Below are 19,530 nucleotides of genomic sequence, written 5' to 3'. Positions count from 1 at the left end.
TAAGGAAATAATTACACAGGTACATTTCAGGTACATGTTGCTTTAATTCATCAGTCACTAGACCAGCAGAGGTCTACTTTAAATGCTGGAAATGGTTAATTGGTGAACTAATCAAAGGATGGCGGAGAAACAAAACCTAGATTGTGGCTAGGAGAGAGGTTGAATTGTCCGTTATTTATAATGGCAAAAAAAACCCACCCCAATGGAAAACTTACTTTTCTGTAACATAAAGTACACCATTTCGTATATAGTCTGTGGGCATTTTTCGATCTCTGTTAATCAAACAGCATCGCCAACCTGTGTCACAAGCTAGAAGACAGAAAGAAAAAAAAAAAATGAAAAGGTAACTCAGTATCTGAGTACTACTGATCATTACAAATGACTTCTTGACTACAGGTATATACACAGTAATATATACAATGCTATACCATGCTCTAAGACAAGGGCTACAACTAGAGACTCACTACAAAAGAAATCTCTGCCCATAGGAATACACTTGGCAGCTTGAAAATCTCTTCAAATCCCTCTATTTAGTCTTTCCTTTGATCATTACATGCTGAGATTTTGAGTGATTTTATAAACTAGTATATATTTTAGCCTCTATAAAGTAAAATGAAAATCACTTGTAAATCTCTTATTATGTTCAGGCATTAACAGTTGACTTCCTATTGTAATTCCTTCCCACACAGATAAAAATGCACTATATATCACACATGGTACAATTCACCCTACAAAAAACAAGCATTTAAAACAGCTCCATCAACAGAAAGGTTATAGCTGAAAACTATGGTGATCGTGTAAGTGGAACCTTTAGCTGTAGTCATTTTCTGTATCAGCTTACTGGTCTCTGACATTGTGGTTTCAGATCATTGAGGTTTGTGGGCATTCATTTCTATACAACGCTCTTCAGGTCCCGCCACAGCATTTCAATGGGGCTGACCTTTGGACTTTTACTTGGTTATTTTAACACCTTGATACTTTCCATTTTCAGTTCTGCTGTTGTTGATTTGCTGGTGTGTTTAAGATCAATATCCTGCTGCATGACCCCGTTTCGGCCAAGCGTTATCTAATGGATAGATTGCGTCACATTTAACTCTAAAGTACTTTGATTTATAGAGTATTCCATGATCCACTCAGTGACTGCAATTGGTATGAAGCGTTTTTGCTGGCATGTTGAATTTTGTTTTTGCCAAACACGGTTTGGTGCATTATAGCCAAACATCTCACATATTGTTACAGAAGTCTTGAGATTAGTAAGAATTTGTAAAGTTGCATCTGAACAACTCTTCCATACTTCATCCCTTTGGTTATTGTAGTCATGACCTTGAACATCTTAGCATCTCCATGACACTTTTTTTGCAATTTTATTTGAGAATTGCATGGTCTAAACTTGGGATGTCCACTCCTAGGAATCTTGAAAGATTTCCACATGTAAATAATCTTTCTCACTACAGAATGATGAACATCAAATTCTTTGGAAATGGCCTTATAACTCTTCTGGGATTGGTGGGCAGCAACAATTGCTTTTTCTAAGATCATTACTGATGCCTTTCCTCCATGGCATTGTGTTAAAACACACCTGAATACTCCATAGCAGCGAACTGGAAAAACTTCTGCTGGTATAGAAGTGGTCATCCTTGATGATAATGAATTAAAAAAGGTTATTTGATTAGCAGCACCTGGCAGCTTTATACTCTCTTAATTCCTATGCAAGCGGTAAGAGTGCAACAAACTTTTCACACACTGCTTCTGTATTTTGACCCAGTTTTTGTTAAATGATTTTGTCATGTGCTATTGTTCGAAGGTGACATTTACTTAATTTAAAAGTCTTAAAACTATGTCACAATATGTAAAATCACAGAATTAAGGGGTGTCTGTCCCCAATAAATGTTTTATAAACCTAACCATAGTAGAGGTGATTCTACAGTTTTCCCAATGTGCCTCTGTTACTCAGATTTTAGCCCTATTTTGATATCAATTTTAGACTTAGTCATATTCAGTTGAAGGGGAAAAAGTAGTTTGGAGAAGCATCTTAGTTTTGTTTTCAGCTCTAGATTCCTGAGCAAAGCACTTTTCTCTATATTTGCATCTAAATAAATACCAATGTAAATGAGAATGGGGATCCACAACTGAGCAAGAGGCATATTTGGAAATTGTAGAGACATCACCACCATAAAGAATTTACTGCTGACAGACATCCTTAAAATAAGGTGTGCTTTGTTTTTCTCATAGCTATGTATATAAAGAAGTGCTTGTGCATTTACATATAAAATTACACTGACCCAGAGAATAAAAGAAGGAACAATGTTAGAATAAAACTTTACTCTACATTAGCACTATTGAAAAATAGAAACCATGATGCAAAAAGTAAGACCCCATCTACACTAAATGGAAAAATACAAAAATGGCTTTCAGACTGCAACAAACAGAATAAATAAAATTAAAAATGGCTGAGTCTTCAACATTAAAATAGTCCAGGTTAATCCAAGAGGTTAAAAAGTTATCCCTCTTGTGTGTCTGAAATGAATGGCCACTAGTGGGCTTACTAGTTTGCCACACAGAAACATTAGTACACATTAATTCTTAATTCCAGCTTGAAAGAAGGCTTACTTTTTTTTTGCAATTACCTGGCAAAGGTCGCTCAGTTTCAGATAAACTGAAGACCTCATGAAAACTGTTCTTTTTTGTACTATGGTATCTTCCGCCCTCATCATCTCTGCTTGTTGTTTGAGGAGCTCCCGAGGTCACATTAATTCTCGATACCGACTGCATCTGAAAATGAAGCAGGCTGTGTTATTTTAAAAAAACAAATAAAAAATGTATGCGTAAGGAGGATTTAGCGTTAGGACAGATATATGAAGCAGCAAGCAAAGGTCTAAGACAGCAGAAGATTAGTAATAACTAATCTAGTAACATTACATTTAGCTTACAGTGTGAAGGTAAAAAAACAGACATCTATTATCTGCAGGGTAAATAGCTACATCTACTGGGAGCCTCTAAGGAGAGATGCCAATATTTTAGACACGAGTCACAGTATGGAAGACAGCTAGTGTTTCACTATAACAAATTACTTTATGTCAAAGTGAGAGGATACGAGAAAACCACTGCCAAGAACTCCAAACACAGCGGACAAACACCATAAAAACATGTACACATTGTAGTTAGAGATGAGCGAACACTAAAATGTTCGAGGTTCGAAATTCGATTCGAACAGCCGCTCACTGTTCGAGTGTTCGAATGGGTTTCGAACCCCATTACAGTCTATGGGGAACATATACTCGTTAAGGGGGAAACCCAAATCCGTGTCTGGAGGGTCACCAAGTCCACTATGACACCCCAGGAAATGATACCAACACCCTGGAATGACACTGGGACAGCAGGGGAAGCATGTCTGGGGGCATAAAAGTCACTTTATTTCATGGAAATCCCTGTCAGTTTGCGATTTTCGCAAGCTAACTTTTCCCCATAGAAATGCATTGGCCAGTGCTGATTGGTCGAATTCCGTACTCTGTCCAATCAGCGCTGGCTCTGCTGGAGGAGGCGGAGTCTAAGATCGCTCCACACCAGTCTCCATTCAGGTCCGACCTTAGACTCCGCCTCCTCCGGCAGAGCCAGCGCTGATTGGCCGAAGGCTGGCCAATGCATTCCTATGCGAATGCAGACTTAGCAGTGCTGAGCCAGTTCTGCTCAACTACACATCTGATGCACACTCGGCTCTGCTACATCAGATGTGTAGTTGAGCAGAACTGGCTCAGCACTGCTAAGTCTCTGCATTCGCATAGGAATGCATTGGCCAGCCTTCGGCCAATCAGCGCTGGCTCTGCCGGAGGAGGCGGAGTCTAAGGCCGGACCTGAATGGAGACTGGTGTGAAGCGATCTTAGACTCCGCCTCCTCCAGCAGAGCCAGCGCTGATTGGTCGAGTTCCGTACTCTGGCCAATCAGCGCTGGCCAATGCATTCTATTAGCGTGAACTGAGTTTGCACAGGGGTTCTAGTGCACCCTCGGCTCTGCTACATCAGATTGCTACATCTGATGTAGCAGTGCCGAGTGTGCATCAGATGTGTAGTTGAGCAGAACTGGCTCAGTACTGCTAAGTCTCTGCATTCGCATAGGAATGCATTGGCCAGCCGTCGGCCAATCAGCGCTGGCTCTGCCGGAGGAGGCGGAGTCTAAGGTCGGACCTGAATGGAGACTGGTGTGGAGCGATCTTAGACTCCGCCTCCTCCAGCAGAGCCAGCGCTGATTGGTCGAGTTCCGTACTCTGGCCAATCAGCGCTGTCCAATGCATTCCTATTGGAAAAAGTTTATGTCACAAAAATCACAATTACACACCCGATAGAGCCCCAAAAAGTTATTTTTAATAACATTCCTACCTAAATAAAGGTTATCCCTCGCTATCCCTGCCTGTACAGCTATCCCTGTCTCTTCGTCACAAAGTTCACATTCTCATATGACCCGGATTTGAAATCCACTATTCGTCTAAAATGGAGGTCACCTGATTTCGGCAGCCAATGACTTTTTCCGATTTTTTTCGATGCCTCCGGTGTCGTAGTTCCTGTCCCACCTCCCCTGCGCTGTTATTGGTGCAAAAAAAGCGCCAGGGAAGGTGGGAGGGGAATCAAATTTTTTTGGAGTTTGCCACGTGATGTTCGATTCGAATCGAACACATCGAACAGCCTGATATCCGATCGAACATGTGTTCGATAGAACACTGTTCGCTCATCTCTAATTGTAGTGAGGATGCTCCTGGAAAGCACTCATTGGCATGAAGAAAGTTATTAAACAGTTTCTTGTGTCTTGAAATTCAGATGATCTCAGTCTCTACACACAAAACTTCTGCTGGTATAGAGGCAATCAAGTATATATTTAAATTAAAAAAAATAAAATTGAGCACTTTAACGGTTTTGTCAATTACCATCCGATTCAGGTCAGCATTAGCAAAATACAAACAACACAGGAATGTTCTTGTCATTAAACCTAAACCCAGATTATCAAAAAAACTATGGATTTGGAAATTGCAGCACTTCCGCTGCAGGTACTTTTCGGCATTGTGTGGATGGGATTCACTTGAATCCCATCCACTTTGAAGCAACTGCAAAATGTAGCAGAAAATGTGGGGCTTCAGCCTTTTTCTGTTGCAGATTTTGTTGCAGTTTTTTTTTTTAGCCAAACCAAGGAGTGGATTGAGCAGAAGGTAAAAGTACAAGAAGCTTCCATTATATTTCCCATTCCTTCTGTAGCCAGTCTTGGCTTAGGCTCAAGGTGGGGCCTAAGCTTTAAAGAGGATCTTTCATCACTTGGGGAATATGCGGTTTTATATACCGCTAGAAAGCTGAATTCAGTGCAGTTGGCTTTCACGATCTGTACCCCAGGTGAAGAGCTATCTGTGCCGGTACCGTAGCCCTTCGCCGTCAAAAAGGCATTCCAGTCAGTCAGGAACTCCCTTACTCACAGCAGCGCCTATAGCGCTGTACTGTGAGAGCGGGGAGGAACGCCCCCTCCCTCTCCTCACAGTCCATGGACAAGTACTGGGGGGGGGGGGGGGGGGGCGCGTTCCTCCCCACTCTCACAGTACAGCGCTAAAGACACTGCTGTGAGTCAGGAACGCCCTTCTGACAGTGAAGCGCTACGGTACCAGCACAGATAGCTCTTTTTTTAACCAGGTCGCAGATCGTGAAAGTCGACACTGAGCTGAATTCAGTGCACTGTTGACTTTCTAGCGATATATAAAACTGCCTGTGCCCCAAGTGATGAAAGGTCCTCTTTAAGCCAGTTACACACAACCGTGTGCTAACCGGATGCTGTTAATGAAAGGCACGGGTGGCACACGGATGTTACTCATGTGCCACCTGTGCATCGGCTTTGCTTTTGTGGCCCCTTTCATTTAATGAATAGGAAGCAGGGCTGCAAAATTATTTGACAGGAATAGAACCTGTTCCATATTTTATAGTCCTTGCACGTGGCTGCGTATTTCACTGTCAGGTGTATGGGCCCATAGAAATGAATAGGTCAGGGTGCTATCCAGCAAAAACCATGGTCGTCTGCAAGGGGGCTTAGGCTGGGTTCACATGGAGTTTTTTGGCGAAGATTTTGTATAGGAAAAATCCACTTCAGGAATTAGGAAATGGTTTTTTGAGGCGTTCTTTGTTGCTTTTTTTAAAAAAAAAATTAAGCATTTTTAGTATTTGTTTTTTTTTTCTCCAGCACAGTGTATGGACCTTGAAAAAACCACTTCAAAAACAGCTAGCGTTTTTTCCGCCTCCCATTGACACCCTTTGTTTTTTTTCAGGCAGAATCTTCCTGAAGCAAGGTCATGTTGCTTCTTTTTTCCGCTAACGGGAAAAAAACACTAGCAGATAACATAGGACTCTATTGTGAGGTGGTTTTTGGAGGCTTAAAAAACTCTGTGTGAACTTACCCTTACTCATACTGAGTTTTTCTGAATGGATTTTACAGCAGGATTTGACCTAAAATCTGTCACCACTCATTCCACCTGGTGAGAGTGGCAGATTTTTTTTTTTAAAAACTGCTAGCAGAAAAACAAAGCCTCCAGCCCCATCTTCAGATGGACTTGGAACTTCCATAGAAATTCTGAAGAGATTTTTGAGGCAGTAGGGCAAAGAATGCTTCAAAAAACCTGTTGAGACTTTTCTAAAATAGATGCCTGTGTGCTAAGCAAAAAAAAAAAAAAAAAATGCTCAAAAAAACCTCTTCAAAACTGCTTAACAGGAAGGCCTCAACACTCCAGTGTTTTAGTGTCTCCCAGCGTGGCCTGTCTTGCTGCTTTGGTGACCTTTAAGGTCAATCAGCAGCCTAAGAAACGCGATACAGGACATCACGGTTCAGCAGGAACTTCCACCAGAAAAAAACACTGGTGCAGCAGGGACGGAACATGCTGGGAAACACTGGAGCACCAGGACAATACTGTATAGGGTTTTTTGGTTGATTTTTTTCACTTTTGTGGCCTGATAAAATAAAATCAATCAATCCTAGACAACCCCAGTAAGCAATTTTTTTTTCTGCCTGAAAAATAAAAAATTGTGGTAACATGCCCTAATGTCTGCAGAGTTATATAAAGACATAGCCACAGTCTAGTTGTAAATGGTCTGCACCTTGTTTTTGTTTAAAGCTGCAAAAAATTAAGAGGACATTAACAAGCATTTTGACACTGTGAGAAGCCCTTGTACTTGTAAGTGGCAAGTCCTTACAGCCAGGGTCTTCTCTCTTACTTGTACCAGGTCAATCACCTCAGGTACATACAGCACAATAGACTTAATGGCACTATAAATAATAATGATAATATAACTGTACTTCGGCTTAATAGCTTCTGCCATGTTTGACTTTAATGTAAACATTAAGAGGCAGAGAAATGGTGACATGGCATGGTAATGACTAGTTATTGAATAACATCATAATATCATGTGGGTACTATTCCGTTATCGGGCCAGCAGCAGCGCAGTTCAGCAGCAGCTTTCGGGACAGCAGTTCAGCAGCGGGAATTACAATGACATCCGAGGACTGCTGGCCCGATGCTTGTGCCCAGTAACCAGTACATCGATGACCCCCCTCCCCCATCCTTCTCCTCCTGCCAGTGCTGCCCCCCAGCTCTCCTTACATCTTCCCCGTACCCTCTCCCCGCCACACGACTAGGCCTCACCTCAGCGCTAGTACCGAGACCGAAAGGAAAGACACCGGGGCTCAATCCAGGCCCTGACAAGAAACACGCCGACTATAGGAACGGTGAGCTACAGCGAGCCGGAGGGACAAACTTTCTGCAGCGTCCGGCGGCTATCTAGTAGCATTCATTGCTCAAGATTTACGGTGAGGCCTATTACAGGGAGAGGGTACGGGGCAGATGTAAGAAGAGCTGGGGGGCAGCACTGGAAGGAAGAGGAGGATGAGGGCATCGATCGATGTACTGCCTACTACACACAAGCACGGCCTCTATCATCGGGCCAGCATCGGCTTAGTCATGTGGCGGGGAGAGGGTACGGGGTAGATGTAAGGAGAGCTGGGGGGCAGCACTGGAAGGAGGAGGAGATGGAGGGGGGGTCATTGATGTACTGGCTACTGGGCACAAGCATCGGGCCAGCAGTCCTCGGATGTCATTGTAATTCCCGCTGCTGAACTGAACTGCTGTCCCGAAAGCTGGTGCTGAAATGCGCTGCTGCTGGCCCGATAACGGAATAGTACCATCATGTGACGCACACAGATTTACTAAAACAGAATGGGTTAAAATAAGTTCAGAAAAAGTACCTAGTTGTGGTATAGTGTCATTGAATGCACTTTTAAGGTGGTAGTGCCCTCTTACATTCTGAAGTCAAGTTGTGTATACTTTTGGTCTAACCCTGCTTGTTATTCATTTCATAATATTAATAAAATACATGTGAATGACATTTTAACCGCCAGTCATTATTTTCTTCAAAGTCTTTCTTGTCCACAAAGCTGAAGAGCTTCTAAGATTTGATAGTTATATGACCCATTATGATAGTACTTGAGTAAGAATGACTGTGATGGAAGAATCAACACGAATGCAAAGAACATTCTTCCAACACATTTTTATAAACAGTGGCGCATAGTTATACACAAGGATATATGGCAAAAGGGCATCCTAGGCAGTATGAAAGCTTCAGCTGTGGTATGTTCACACATCAATCTGAAGAGTTTTCAACAGAAACATTTAGTCAAATTGTTCTTACATCAGGGTATAATTTACTTTTATGGATTCTGAAGACCTAGAAAGCCATTACAATGAAAGTTAACAGTCAATAAGGATCATTGCCATTTCTTTGTGACCGTACACATCTCTATCCAAACTTAAAGAGGTTGTCTTGTACTTAGTGGGAGTACCAGTGGTTGGAGCCGCAACAAGTTACACCCTATCTGGTGGATGGGAGTATATTATTGTGACACTCCCGTGACTCTCATTCTCATATTCAATAATGTCCGGTATGTAGTTTTGATTTGTAATAAAAAAAAATATTATAGCTTGATAATTAATGAATGGCCATACCATGAAGAGAATACTGGCATATACCATGTATATGACAAACCCAACTTATAATCGCAGATATATGCATAACTGTCTTTACTGGCTAGTACAAAAGGGAGAAAAATTATTTAATAATGTGACCAGTTCCATGCTACATACAAACATACATGACATGCACAAGTGCAAATTCTAAACGCAGCTTTAAGTCTAATTGTTAAGCCAGTCTGTAAATGAACACACAGTTTAGAAGAGATGTGGTGTAAAATAAAAGAAATAAGTCAAGAAGACTATATTAAATGGTTAATGGAATCCAATATAAAACCAGTTGCACTCTAGAGTTCCATACCTTTTCATGCCCTGACAGCTAGCAGGAAAGGAAACAAACACATATGTGACAGTGACAAAAGAAAAAGGTGACAGCTTCGACATTTTATCCACGCAATACACACAGGAGCTGAGCAGAAAATGCACAAAAACACTACAAATATGCACAACAAAATCAAATCTATAATACTGTTACTGCAATGAAATGCAGGGAATATGATGTAAACAATGGACACACTTGATTGTAACAGAAAACATTCATGTACATCACAGCCAGATCATTCCAGTGTGGTAGATATATGTTCAACACTACTGATACGGTCATAAAACTACAACCCCTATATCATGTCAGTAATCTGGCACAGTATGTGAGAAGCATAGAAAGTCTGCCTTGTTCAATGGCTCCCACATAAAATATGTTAGCATATGTAAATACAAAAATCTAGGTTTGGGGGAAGATCGTGTCATTTGACCTTTGTATTAGTCACTGTAGAAGCAGAACTTATGAACACAAATATAAAATAAATGTAAAAAAAACACTTTTATACAAGCGCACCAAAGATATAGATATATGGCAAAACTGATAGACACTAGATACATCAGACATGCATTTGGAATCTTTTCCATAAAGAACTTATACTGATCTAGTTACCACAATCCATGTTGTAAATTAAGAATTTGCAACTTCTGGAATTTTGCTATTACTTTCAATCTGGGAAGATGCATTTGTGTGACCCAAAAGCCAGTTGCTGTTAGCTCAACATCGCTTTATACATAATGCATATCCCACACGTAGCGTGCATGCCTACACAGAAGGGTCATTGTTGTGATAAAGCATACAGACTTAAAGAGGACCTTTCATCACTGGGGGCACATGTGGTTTTATATACCGCTAGAAAGCTGAACGTGCGCTGAATTCAGCGTAGTGTCAGCTTTCACAATCTGTACCCCAGGTGAAGAGCTATCGGTGCGGGTACCGTAGCTCTTCACTGTCAGAAGGGTGTTTCTGACAGTCAGGTACATCCTTCTCCACAGAAGTGCCTATAGCGCTGTACTGTGAGAGTGGTGAGGAACACCTCCCTCTCCTCCTGATAATACTCGTCCATAGACGAGTACTGGGGGAGGTGTTCCTCGCGGCTCTCACAGTACAGTTCTATAGGCGCTGCTGTGAAGAAGGGCGTTCCTGACCAATTGTCTGGAACACCCTTCTGACGGTGAAATTTAATGTGGAGAACCTAACAGGGTGGGTTCTCCACATTCCAAAGATGCCTTTCTTATTCTGTATTGCAGCAAATTATCTGGAAAGGGCTTTAGGGGAGTCTCTAATGCTCTTATGTTTCCCATTAAATAAAAAAAAAAATTGCTAAATAATTTATAACATTTACAGTAGTGACTTTTGCCCCATTATATCACCTTTATCTATATACACGGTTGAAATGAAGATGGGGGGTGTCCTTATGTTTACACATAAACAGTATTAACAGAGTATTACCACTGGGGGGGTTCACACCTGCGCCCAGTCTCCGCTTTGCAGGTTTCCGTCTTCTGCCTGCGAAACTGGACAGGAGACTGAAACCGGCAGTCAGGTTTTCAAATACATTCATTTGAATGGGTTTGCAAAGTGTCTGCCAATGAGCGTCTTCTGGTCTCTGCGGCGAAACAGTTTTTTTTTTTTTTTAACCGGGCACAAAGTCGGATATGCAGGACTGTGTGTCCAGCTGAAAAGAATGGTTTCGCTGTGGAAACCAAGACGACACTCACGGGCGGACACTGACTGCCTGGTTTCCATCTCCTATCCAGTTTCTCAGGCAGAAGACAGAAATCCACAAAGCGGAGACCGGGCGCAGATGTGAACCCACCCTAATAATGGGAATACAGGTGACGCTAGGTTCACACCTGCGTTCAGCTGTCCGTTCTGTGCTTTCTGTCTTCTGCATGCCAGAAGACGGAAAGCACAGACCGGGTCCGGCCATGAGCGGCGGTGAGCGTTTTATGCTCTCCGCCGTGAAACCGTATTTTGTAATCCGGACACAGAATACTGCATGTCCGACTCTGTGTCCGGATTAAAAAACCTGGTTTCGCGGCGGAGAGCATAAAACGCTCACCGCCGCTCATGGCCGGACAGCTTTCTCAGCGATTCAAATGAATGGGTGAGAAAGACTCCTGCAGGTTTCCGTCTCCTGCTCTGTTTTATGCAGGAAATGGAAACCTGCAGAACGGAGAGCACAACGCAGATGGGAACGAGCCCTGACTAGCATTTAAAAAAAAAAAAAAAAAAAACTGTAGGTCTTGATCAGTCCAAGACAAGTAGTTCACTATAAGTTTCACCATATCTTATTTGTAAACTGATAAATGGTGTTCATTAGCAAACTTTACACTTGAGGAATACCGTGACTGTCCAGAATACACAGATACTATCCATTCCATAAATGAACGTACAGTGTGTGTTTGGCACCTGCTATTTAGTCAATACTACTCTCCAGGATGGGACAACTGGCTCCATGCAATTAAATTAAATGTTACATATTTGTTTCAGTAACGTCAAGATCTTAATAGTCCACAGTTTTATAGTGAACTTTACACAACAAAAAGTCATTGAATTACCAAACATATTAAAATTATTACAATATTACCATATGTAATGTAGTCAGCTGTATGTATTATATTTTTCAGTGCACCTTCATCTGAGAGCATATTTCAGCGGTAACTGTACAGACTGTCCTACTTGTAGGTCAATCTATTGTTGAGTCTTACAGTAATAATAAAAATCTCAAGCACAACACATCATTGACGCAAGCCATGAAGCACTAAATTATGTACTGTACAGATATCTTGTCAATAGATTAACTGAATGTTAACAGAAATCTATTTTATTGTCCTAGGATAGTTTTAGTTTTTCTACTATAAGGCTATGGTCATGCCTGCGTTCAGGGATTCCGTCCCCCTTTCTGCTTGAAAAATGCGGAGAGAAAAGTCCTGTAAGCACGACTTTATCTCTCCGCGTTTTTCAGGCAGAAACACAGTGGACCCCATTGTAGTCTAAGGGACCTTAGGGTAAAAACTTTTTAAGTTGACTGAGTTTTCGTTTTTCAAGTCTGCTTTCGAAAACCCCAACGCAGGTGTGAACCTAGCGTAAGTGTATTTTACAAGTACAGAGTTTTATGAAAAAATTTGAAAAGGAAGAGTTTGGTGCAATGTTGCAAAAAGTTTTACTGTTCTCAGTTAGGTCTCATTCAGACAACTGACTGTTGTATGACTGACAACATACTTCTGTTTTTTCACATGGATGATTGGTCCACATGAAACAAAAAAAAAAACCCACTGCATTTCTGATTTAGTTAAGTCTTCCTGGATCAGAAAGACAGGAAAACACATTTAGGCTAGAGGTGGTGAAAGGTCCTCTATAGGCTGAGGCCCCACGTTGCGGAAAAGCTGCTTTTATTGTTGCAGATTTTGGTGCGGATTTATGTACCAAAGCCAGGAGAGGATTGAACAGAAGGTAGAAGTATTAGAGCTTCCTAGATATTTCCCATTCGTTTTATAGCCATCCTTGGCTTGGATGAGGAAAAAATTGCAACAAAATCTGCAACAAAAAAAACACTGCATTTCCGGAACATGGGAACTAAAAGTTCTTGGACCAGCACCAAGCGCCTGAAGTGGCCCAAAAGATGATTTAAAAAAAAAAAAAAAAAAAGAGGATATATATATTTTTTTTTTTTTGCTACAGGCCTAGTATACCCAGGAGACTGATATATGACTGGAATATTGCATCTTAGTTTCAAAATTAATATTTTCTAACACTGTATTATTACCATACTATATGTTAAGCTAAAGTGAGGTCTGATTTTATATAATGTTATATATGCTCACCCTTCTAGACGCAGTTACATTTGTTCGTTCTTTAAGCTGTGGATCTGTGGGTAGGTTTGTCCAGATAATGTATGGGGTGTCATACTTGTCTCGAAGCCTCGGACATCGTTTGAAAATGAAGTCAATAAGAAAAAACTTAATACCAGCATAAAGCCCTAAAAGAGCAAGTAGATCATTGAATGAAAAAAAATCCGGTAATATCTAAGCAAATCACTGCATGCTTTTGATGTGAAAATTTATTTTGCCTTAAACAGGTATTCAGACCACAAAATATTGCTTTTATTGACATTGAAGCTTAAGCAAATTTTGTAAGAATTTCTGAAAATTTTCCTTATTTGATATGAATCAATCCATTTATCTTTTCAGTATTAGATTTATGTAAATGTAAAGTGTTTTCACATGACCATAAAACTATTTTGAATTTGTAGACAGCTAAAAGATAGAAAATCATATAATTATTTATATTTGCAAAATGCGTGAGTTTTAAAGACTCTCTCTAAATGGTCTTGATTGCCAATGGATACAGCCATGGATGCAAAAACCTTCTATGACGCTAGGTTCACACCTGCGTTCACCTTTCCGTTCTGAGCTTTCCGTCTTCTTCATGCCAGAAGTCGGAAAGCTCAGACCGGGTCCGGCCGTGAGCGGCGGTGAGCGTTTTATGCTCTCCGCCGCGAAACCGGATTTTTTTTTATCCGGACACAGAGTACTGCATGTCCGACTGTGTCCAGATTATAAAAGCCGGTTTCGCGGCGGAGAGCCTAAAACACTCACCACCGCTCACGGCCGGACATCTCTCTCACCCATTCAAATGAGTGGGTGAGAGAGACTCCTGCAGGTTTCCGTATCCTGCCTCTGTTTTAGGCAGGAAACGGAAACCTGCAGAACGGAGTTCACAACGCAGATGTGAACGAGCCCTTACCCATAATTTGTGCGAAACCCAGCCACGATTTCCTTATGGTGGTCTAGTTATCAGGCAGGGACAGTGTATGCCCAATAAGATAACCCAGCCACAATAAAGAAAACATGGTACTATGGAAATAAGTTTAAGTTTATGGAAAAAAAAAACCCCTCTAATATCACATGTACTTACTAGCGGACACTTAGGTCACTGAGTCCACCAAAAATCAGTGTAGGGGGAAAGTCCCACACACAGGACTTTTCTCTCCACTGATTTCAGTAAAAAAAAAAAAAAAAAAAAAAATGGGGTCCACAGGTACCAACTGTTTTAGCGGACTGGCTTACTGCCATTTGGTCCCCAGGCTGAGCATGAATGACAGAGAGCCTAGTGCAAGTGTGAACCTAACCTATGAGTCTATTGCAGTCTGAAGGTAGGCTTACATGCTAGATTGTTTTAAGTGTCTTTTTCAGTTTTGTACACGGTAATGACTGTTCTCTTAGCACCATGGAAGTTGAAAATGTTCCTAGGACAGCATTGAAAGAGAACCCTGTTGCAGCACAACAGTAAAATAAATTATATGTAGCAACATATGACAAGCAGCAAAACAAGCAAATATACTTACCCATACAGAGTCCTATTAGTCTATATGGAAAAAAGCAGGATGCAATGAATGCTGCCCATAAGCAAATATATAGTTTCTGTGTAATTTCGGGCTGAACCCACATGAACAGACTGTAAAAACAAAACCATAATAAAATTATTAGGTTAATTAGTGGTTTATTAAAACTAAAACGGCTTGCAAAATAAAAATCTTACTTTTTAATTTTTTCCAGTATGTCTGCCATTTTTCCAAACAAGTTCTGAAAAAGGAGCACAAATACAGTTATACATTTTCAGGAGGAGTCACTTGACACAAAGTATTCCCAAGACACATCCCATATTGATAAGAAAGGGTGTTAGAACTTGCGGCACTATTTTTAATATTTTTATTCTGTTCTACAATTCCAAAAGGTGGGGAAGTTGGAAAAGCTATAAATACCATGGTACTAAGTAAGGCTGGGTTCACACTACTGTTAATGACCGTTGCCATCTTCAGTCATAGGATGACCGCAACAGACATTAAAGGGGCTCTATCAGCAAAATTACGCTGATAGAGCCTCACATATACGTGAATAGCCTTTAAAAAGGCTATTCAGGTACCGCTAAAGTTATATTAAACTACTCCCCCCCCCGTTTTAAAATAAAACTCTAAAAAAAGAATATGTTAAGCTTATCTATCGTGCACGGTGGGCGGGCATTCAGGGTGTCCGACGTCATCTTCAGCCACGCCTCCTCTTCCAGCGATGTCTTCGGGTCCAGTCGCTCCCGAACTGCCATTGATAAAAAAAAATGGCACGGGTGGAGCCACACGTTGGCTCAGTGGTTAGTACTGCAGCCTTGCAGCGCTGGAGTCCTGGTGTGCAAATCCCACCAAGGGCAAAAAACCATCTGCAAGGAGTTTGTATGTTCTCCCTGTGTTTGCATGGATTTCCATCCCATATTCCAAAGACATACTGATAGGGAAAAAAATGTACTCTATGTGGGTCTCACAATCTACATTTAAAAAAAAAAAAAGGTGCGGGTGCATGCGCAGTAGCATGCTGCTACTACTGCTGCATGCACCCGCGCCATTTTTTTTTATTAATGGAAGTTCGCAAGCGCCGGAGGAAGACGGGACCCGAAGACATCGCTGGAAGAGGAGGAGTGGCTGAAGATGACGTCGGACCCTGAATGTCTGCCCACCGTGAACGATAGATAAGTTAAACATATGCTTTTTTTTTTTTTTTTTTTTTTTTTAGAGTTTTAATTTAAAACGAGGGGGGGGGGGTAGTTTAATAACTTTAGTGGTGTCTGAATACTCTTATTAAAGGCTATTCACGCATATGTGGGGCTCTATCAGCATAATTTTGCTGATAGAGAATGGGATAGACTGAGTTTGTGTCTATTCCCATTGACACTAATTTAGACAACACAACATACACCATATCCTGTCATTTGTGTAGTAACCAAAAATGACTGAACATAGCATCTATCATGTGTTTATATAAGTGTCAATGGGAATAGACACAGACTCAGTCGTCCATGTCTATTCTCTGTAACAGTTAATGTCCATTGTGGTCATTCTAAGATGGAAGACTACAATGGACAATTAACAACAGTAATGTGAGCCCATCCTAACTGTACAACTTTATTGCCATTATTAAGCAAGTTTAACTGCATTTGACTAAGATGATAACACTACTTGATAAAGGCATGTTCCATTCCTACTGCCTGGTTTTGCTATAGATTTAGGAGAGTACCCATAATCCAGTGGATGTTAACAAACCTGTGCTTTCTGTGCTACATCAAGAACCAACTGAAACTTCTCAGAAACAGTAAGTCTTCCTTAGGAGGATCCTAAAAGACAAATAAATATATTACATATGGTTTGCATGTTTACAATTTCAAAATTGTCAGGGTACATGCACATGAATGGGTTTTTTTGTTGACCGCAAAAAAAGGAATATGTTGTCCTTGTTTTCAGGACAGTGCGTCATCCACATCAGTGCTATATGACCATTTCCATTAAATATTTCATCAGGACTATAATAAAGCCTAAAATGCATAAATTCAATGGTATAATAATGTCCTTTGTAACCACCCAGCTACTCAAAGTGATTGTTAACAAAAAAAAACAGGGTGATAGCGCACAATGTACCTGGATGCAGCTACACCCAGTCCTCAGGCCATATTTCACTTCTCTATAGGCTTGGTTTACACAGCGCTTTTTTATTTTATTTTTTTTTATTAATTTTTTTATTTACTTTAAAAAAAAAACCTCTAAAGATCTACGTGCAGTTTTTAACTATAGTTACGTCAAGAAACATGTTACTATGGATTTCACCTGTTTGTCAACAGTCAGGTAAAACAGAGTTTTTCAAATGTAATGGCTGTTAGCATACAGGTGTCGTGCATAGTAACATGGACCATTGTAGCAAACAAGCCCCCTTACCTCATAGATTGTAAGCTCTTGTGACCAGGCCCTCACTCCTATCGTTTGATATGTTTATTCTTTGTCACATTGTAATGTCTCATTGTTGGTTCATGTGATTTATAAAGCGCTGTGGGATATTTGGGTGTTGTACAAATAATGATAATAAATCAGCGCAAGTAAAACATGGATTAATTCTAGCTGCATATGAATACTGGCTATGCAGTTTTGCAGTTACCACGTGGCCAGTAATTCTATCCTGCTTAAATTACTCAACGTGAAGACATCAGCAGTCCAAGACTGGATGTTGCTATAGCCTCATCCAGGTACATTGTGTGGCTATGCTTATACTCCATTACTTTGGCGAACAAGGGAAATCTATTGCATGCTTAGCATTGCATATCTTCGATGCATTCATGCAAGGTTGATCAAATGTTTATGTGCAAGCAGTCTCATAAATGAGAACAATTATTTGGACATTTTTTTAATTTTTTTTGTTTTTTCTTTTTTTGTTAGAGATGAGCGAATAGTATTCGATCGAATACTGCTATTCGATCGAATACTCGTATCAGTCGAATACCACACAGCAAAATTCCATTGAATTCAATTCAAAAACCTCCTCGAGCTCCTCGTCCTGCTACTTCCAGAACTTGGAGGATCCAATGTGTCGAACTTTGGTTTCCATGGAAACCGGAACAACATTCACGTTTTTTTTCCCATAGACTATAATGGTATTCGATCGAATACTACGGTACTCGCTCATCTCTAATATTTTGTCATTACCCTTTCCATTTCCTGAGGCAAGGAAGTTAGAACAGTTTTAAATTTCTGTAACCGTTCTATTCTGTTATTGCCCACTACAATAAAGATGTGATGTGCTGAATTACCTGCTATTGTGAGACTAACATCACAGACATTAGAATAGCTCAATGCATGCCAAGATTAGCAAGGATCTCTGATATCATTGTTATGAGGCAGGTCTCAGACATGCATTTTTCAATGAAAAAAATAAATAACTGAATGCTACATAGTGACAGTACAGAAAAAGCAATTCCAGATTGCTTTTTACATGGTTGAAGGACTACTAAACCACCTTTTATTAGAACAGTGGGCGAGTCTTTCAAGAGTTATTGCACAGAAAACAGGCCACACAATTCATCTTCTACAATACAGATAAGGAAAGTAATGGTATAGGGCATTAATTGTACTCAAAAACTATCAGTCGTAACATTAAAACAGATATTGTTTGAAGGATTATTCTTATCTCAGCAGCAGTTATTCCCATTTTGGCAGCAATTTGATAAGTGGTGGCCCCTTAGGTGGGGCTTGTGAGAAGAGCAGAATAATGCTGCTATATGCGGTTATTGTAACTACCAAAGAAATACGTTGTGAGCTATGGAAAGAGTATAACACATTTAGTTAGTTCCCATTCACATCTATGGGATTTAAAGGGGTTTTTTCTTCTTCCTCTCTTGGCAGCTTTGCAGTATACTTCCTGTATTCTTCAACAAATGGATGGGCGAGCTTTGACTGTTTGATGTACAGGGCACAATGAAGTACCTCTGTAGCTATAGACCAGACCTGGGCAAAGTCCATCCGGCCCTCTGACTGATTCAGTCCGGCCCGCACAGCTTTGACTAGGGAGGCGTGTCGGGGTGGGGGGGGGAGTGTCTTAGTGCCGCTGAAGATGAGATGTGGAGCGTGTCATAAAGTACTGAGAGATGTAAGGTGAGCTGCAGGGGGGGAGAGAGAGGAGAGAGAGAGGAGAGAGGAGAGGAGAGAGGGAGGGGAGAGAGAGAGAGAGAGAGAGAGAGAGAGAGAGGGGGGGAGAGAGAGAGGAGAGAGAGAGAGAGAGAGAGGGGGAAGAGAGAGAGAGAGAGAGAGAGAGAGAGGGAGAGAGGGGGGAGAGAGAGAGAGGAGAGGGGGGGAGAGAGAGAGGAGAGAGAGGGGGAGAGAGAGGAGAGAGAGAGGAGAGAGAGAGAGAGGGGGGGAGAGAGAGAGAGGAGAGAGAGAGAGAGAGAGGAGAGGAGAGAAGAGAGAGAGAGGAGAAGAGGGGAGGAGAGAGAGAAGAGGGAGAGAGAGAGAGAGGAGAGGAGAGAGGAGAGGGGAGAGAGAGAGAGAGAGAGAGGAGAGAGAGAGAGAGAGAGAGAGAGAGAGAGAGAGAGAGAGAGAGAGAGAGGGTGGAGAGAGAGAGAGGAGAGAGAGGGGGGGAGAGAAGGAGAGAGAGAGAGGAGAGAGAGAGGGGGAGGAGAGAGAGAGAGAGAGAGAGATGAGAGGAGGGCGGGGAGAGAGAGAGGAGAGGAATGAGAGAGAGATGGGAGAGAGGAGGAGGGAGGAGAGAGAGGAGAGAGGGGAGGAGGAGAGGAGAAGGAGAGAGAGAGAGATGAGGAGGGGGGAAGAGAGAGAGAAGAGAGAGAGAGAGAGAGAGGGGA

General features: G+C 41.4%; 1 protein-coding gene across 1 annotated transcript in view; it reads right to left on the bottom strand.

The window, feature by feature from the left end:
* The window catches only part of GRAMD4 (GRAM domain containing 4), a 99,368-nt gene that overhangs the window by 10,955 nt on the left and 68,883 nt on the right, over positions 1–19,530 (bottom strand). The window contains 7 exon segments of the mRNA XM_075274158.1: positions 216–309; positions 2,628–2,772; positions 13,188–13,342; positions 14,711–14,820; positions 14,905–14,948; positions 16,454–16,506; positions 16,509–16,524. Coding sequence (XP_075130259.1) covers positions 216–309; positions 2,628–2,772; positions 13,188–13,342; positions 14,711–14,820; positions 14,905–14,948; positions 16,454–16,506; positions 16,509–16,524 — 617 coding nt within the window.

This window comes from Leptodactylus fuscus, chromosome 5, assembly GCF_031893055.1.
Source record: "Leptodactylus fuscus isolate aLepFus1 chromosome 5, aLepFus1.hap2, whole genome shotgun sequence".
NCBI lineage: Eukaryota > Metazoa > Chordata > Amphibia > Anura > Leptodactylidae > Leptodactylus > Leptodactylus fuscus.
The sequence above is the reverse complement of the archived record's forward strand: the minus strand, read 5'-3'. Positions and strand labels throughout refer to the sequence as shown.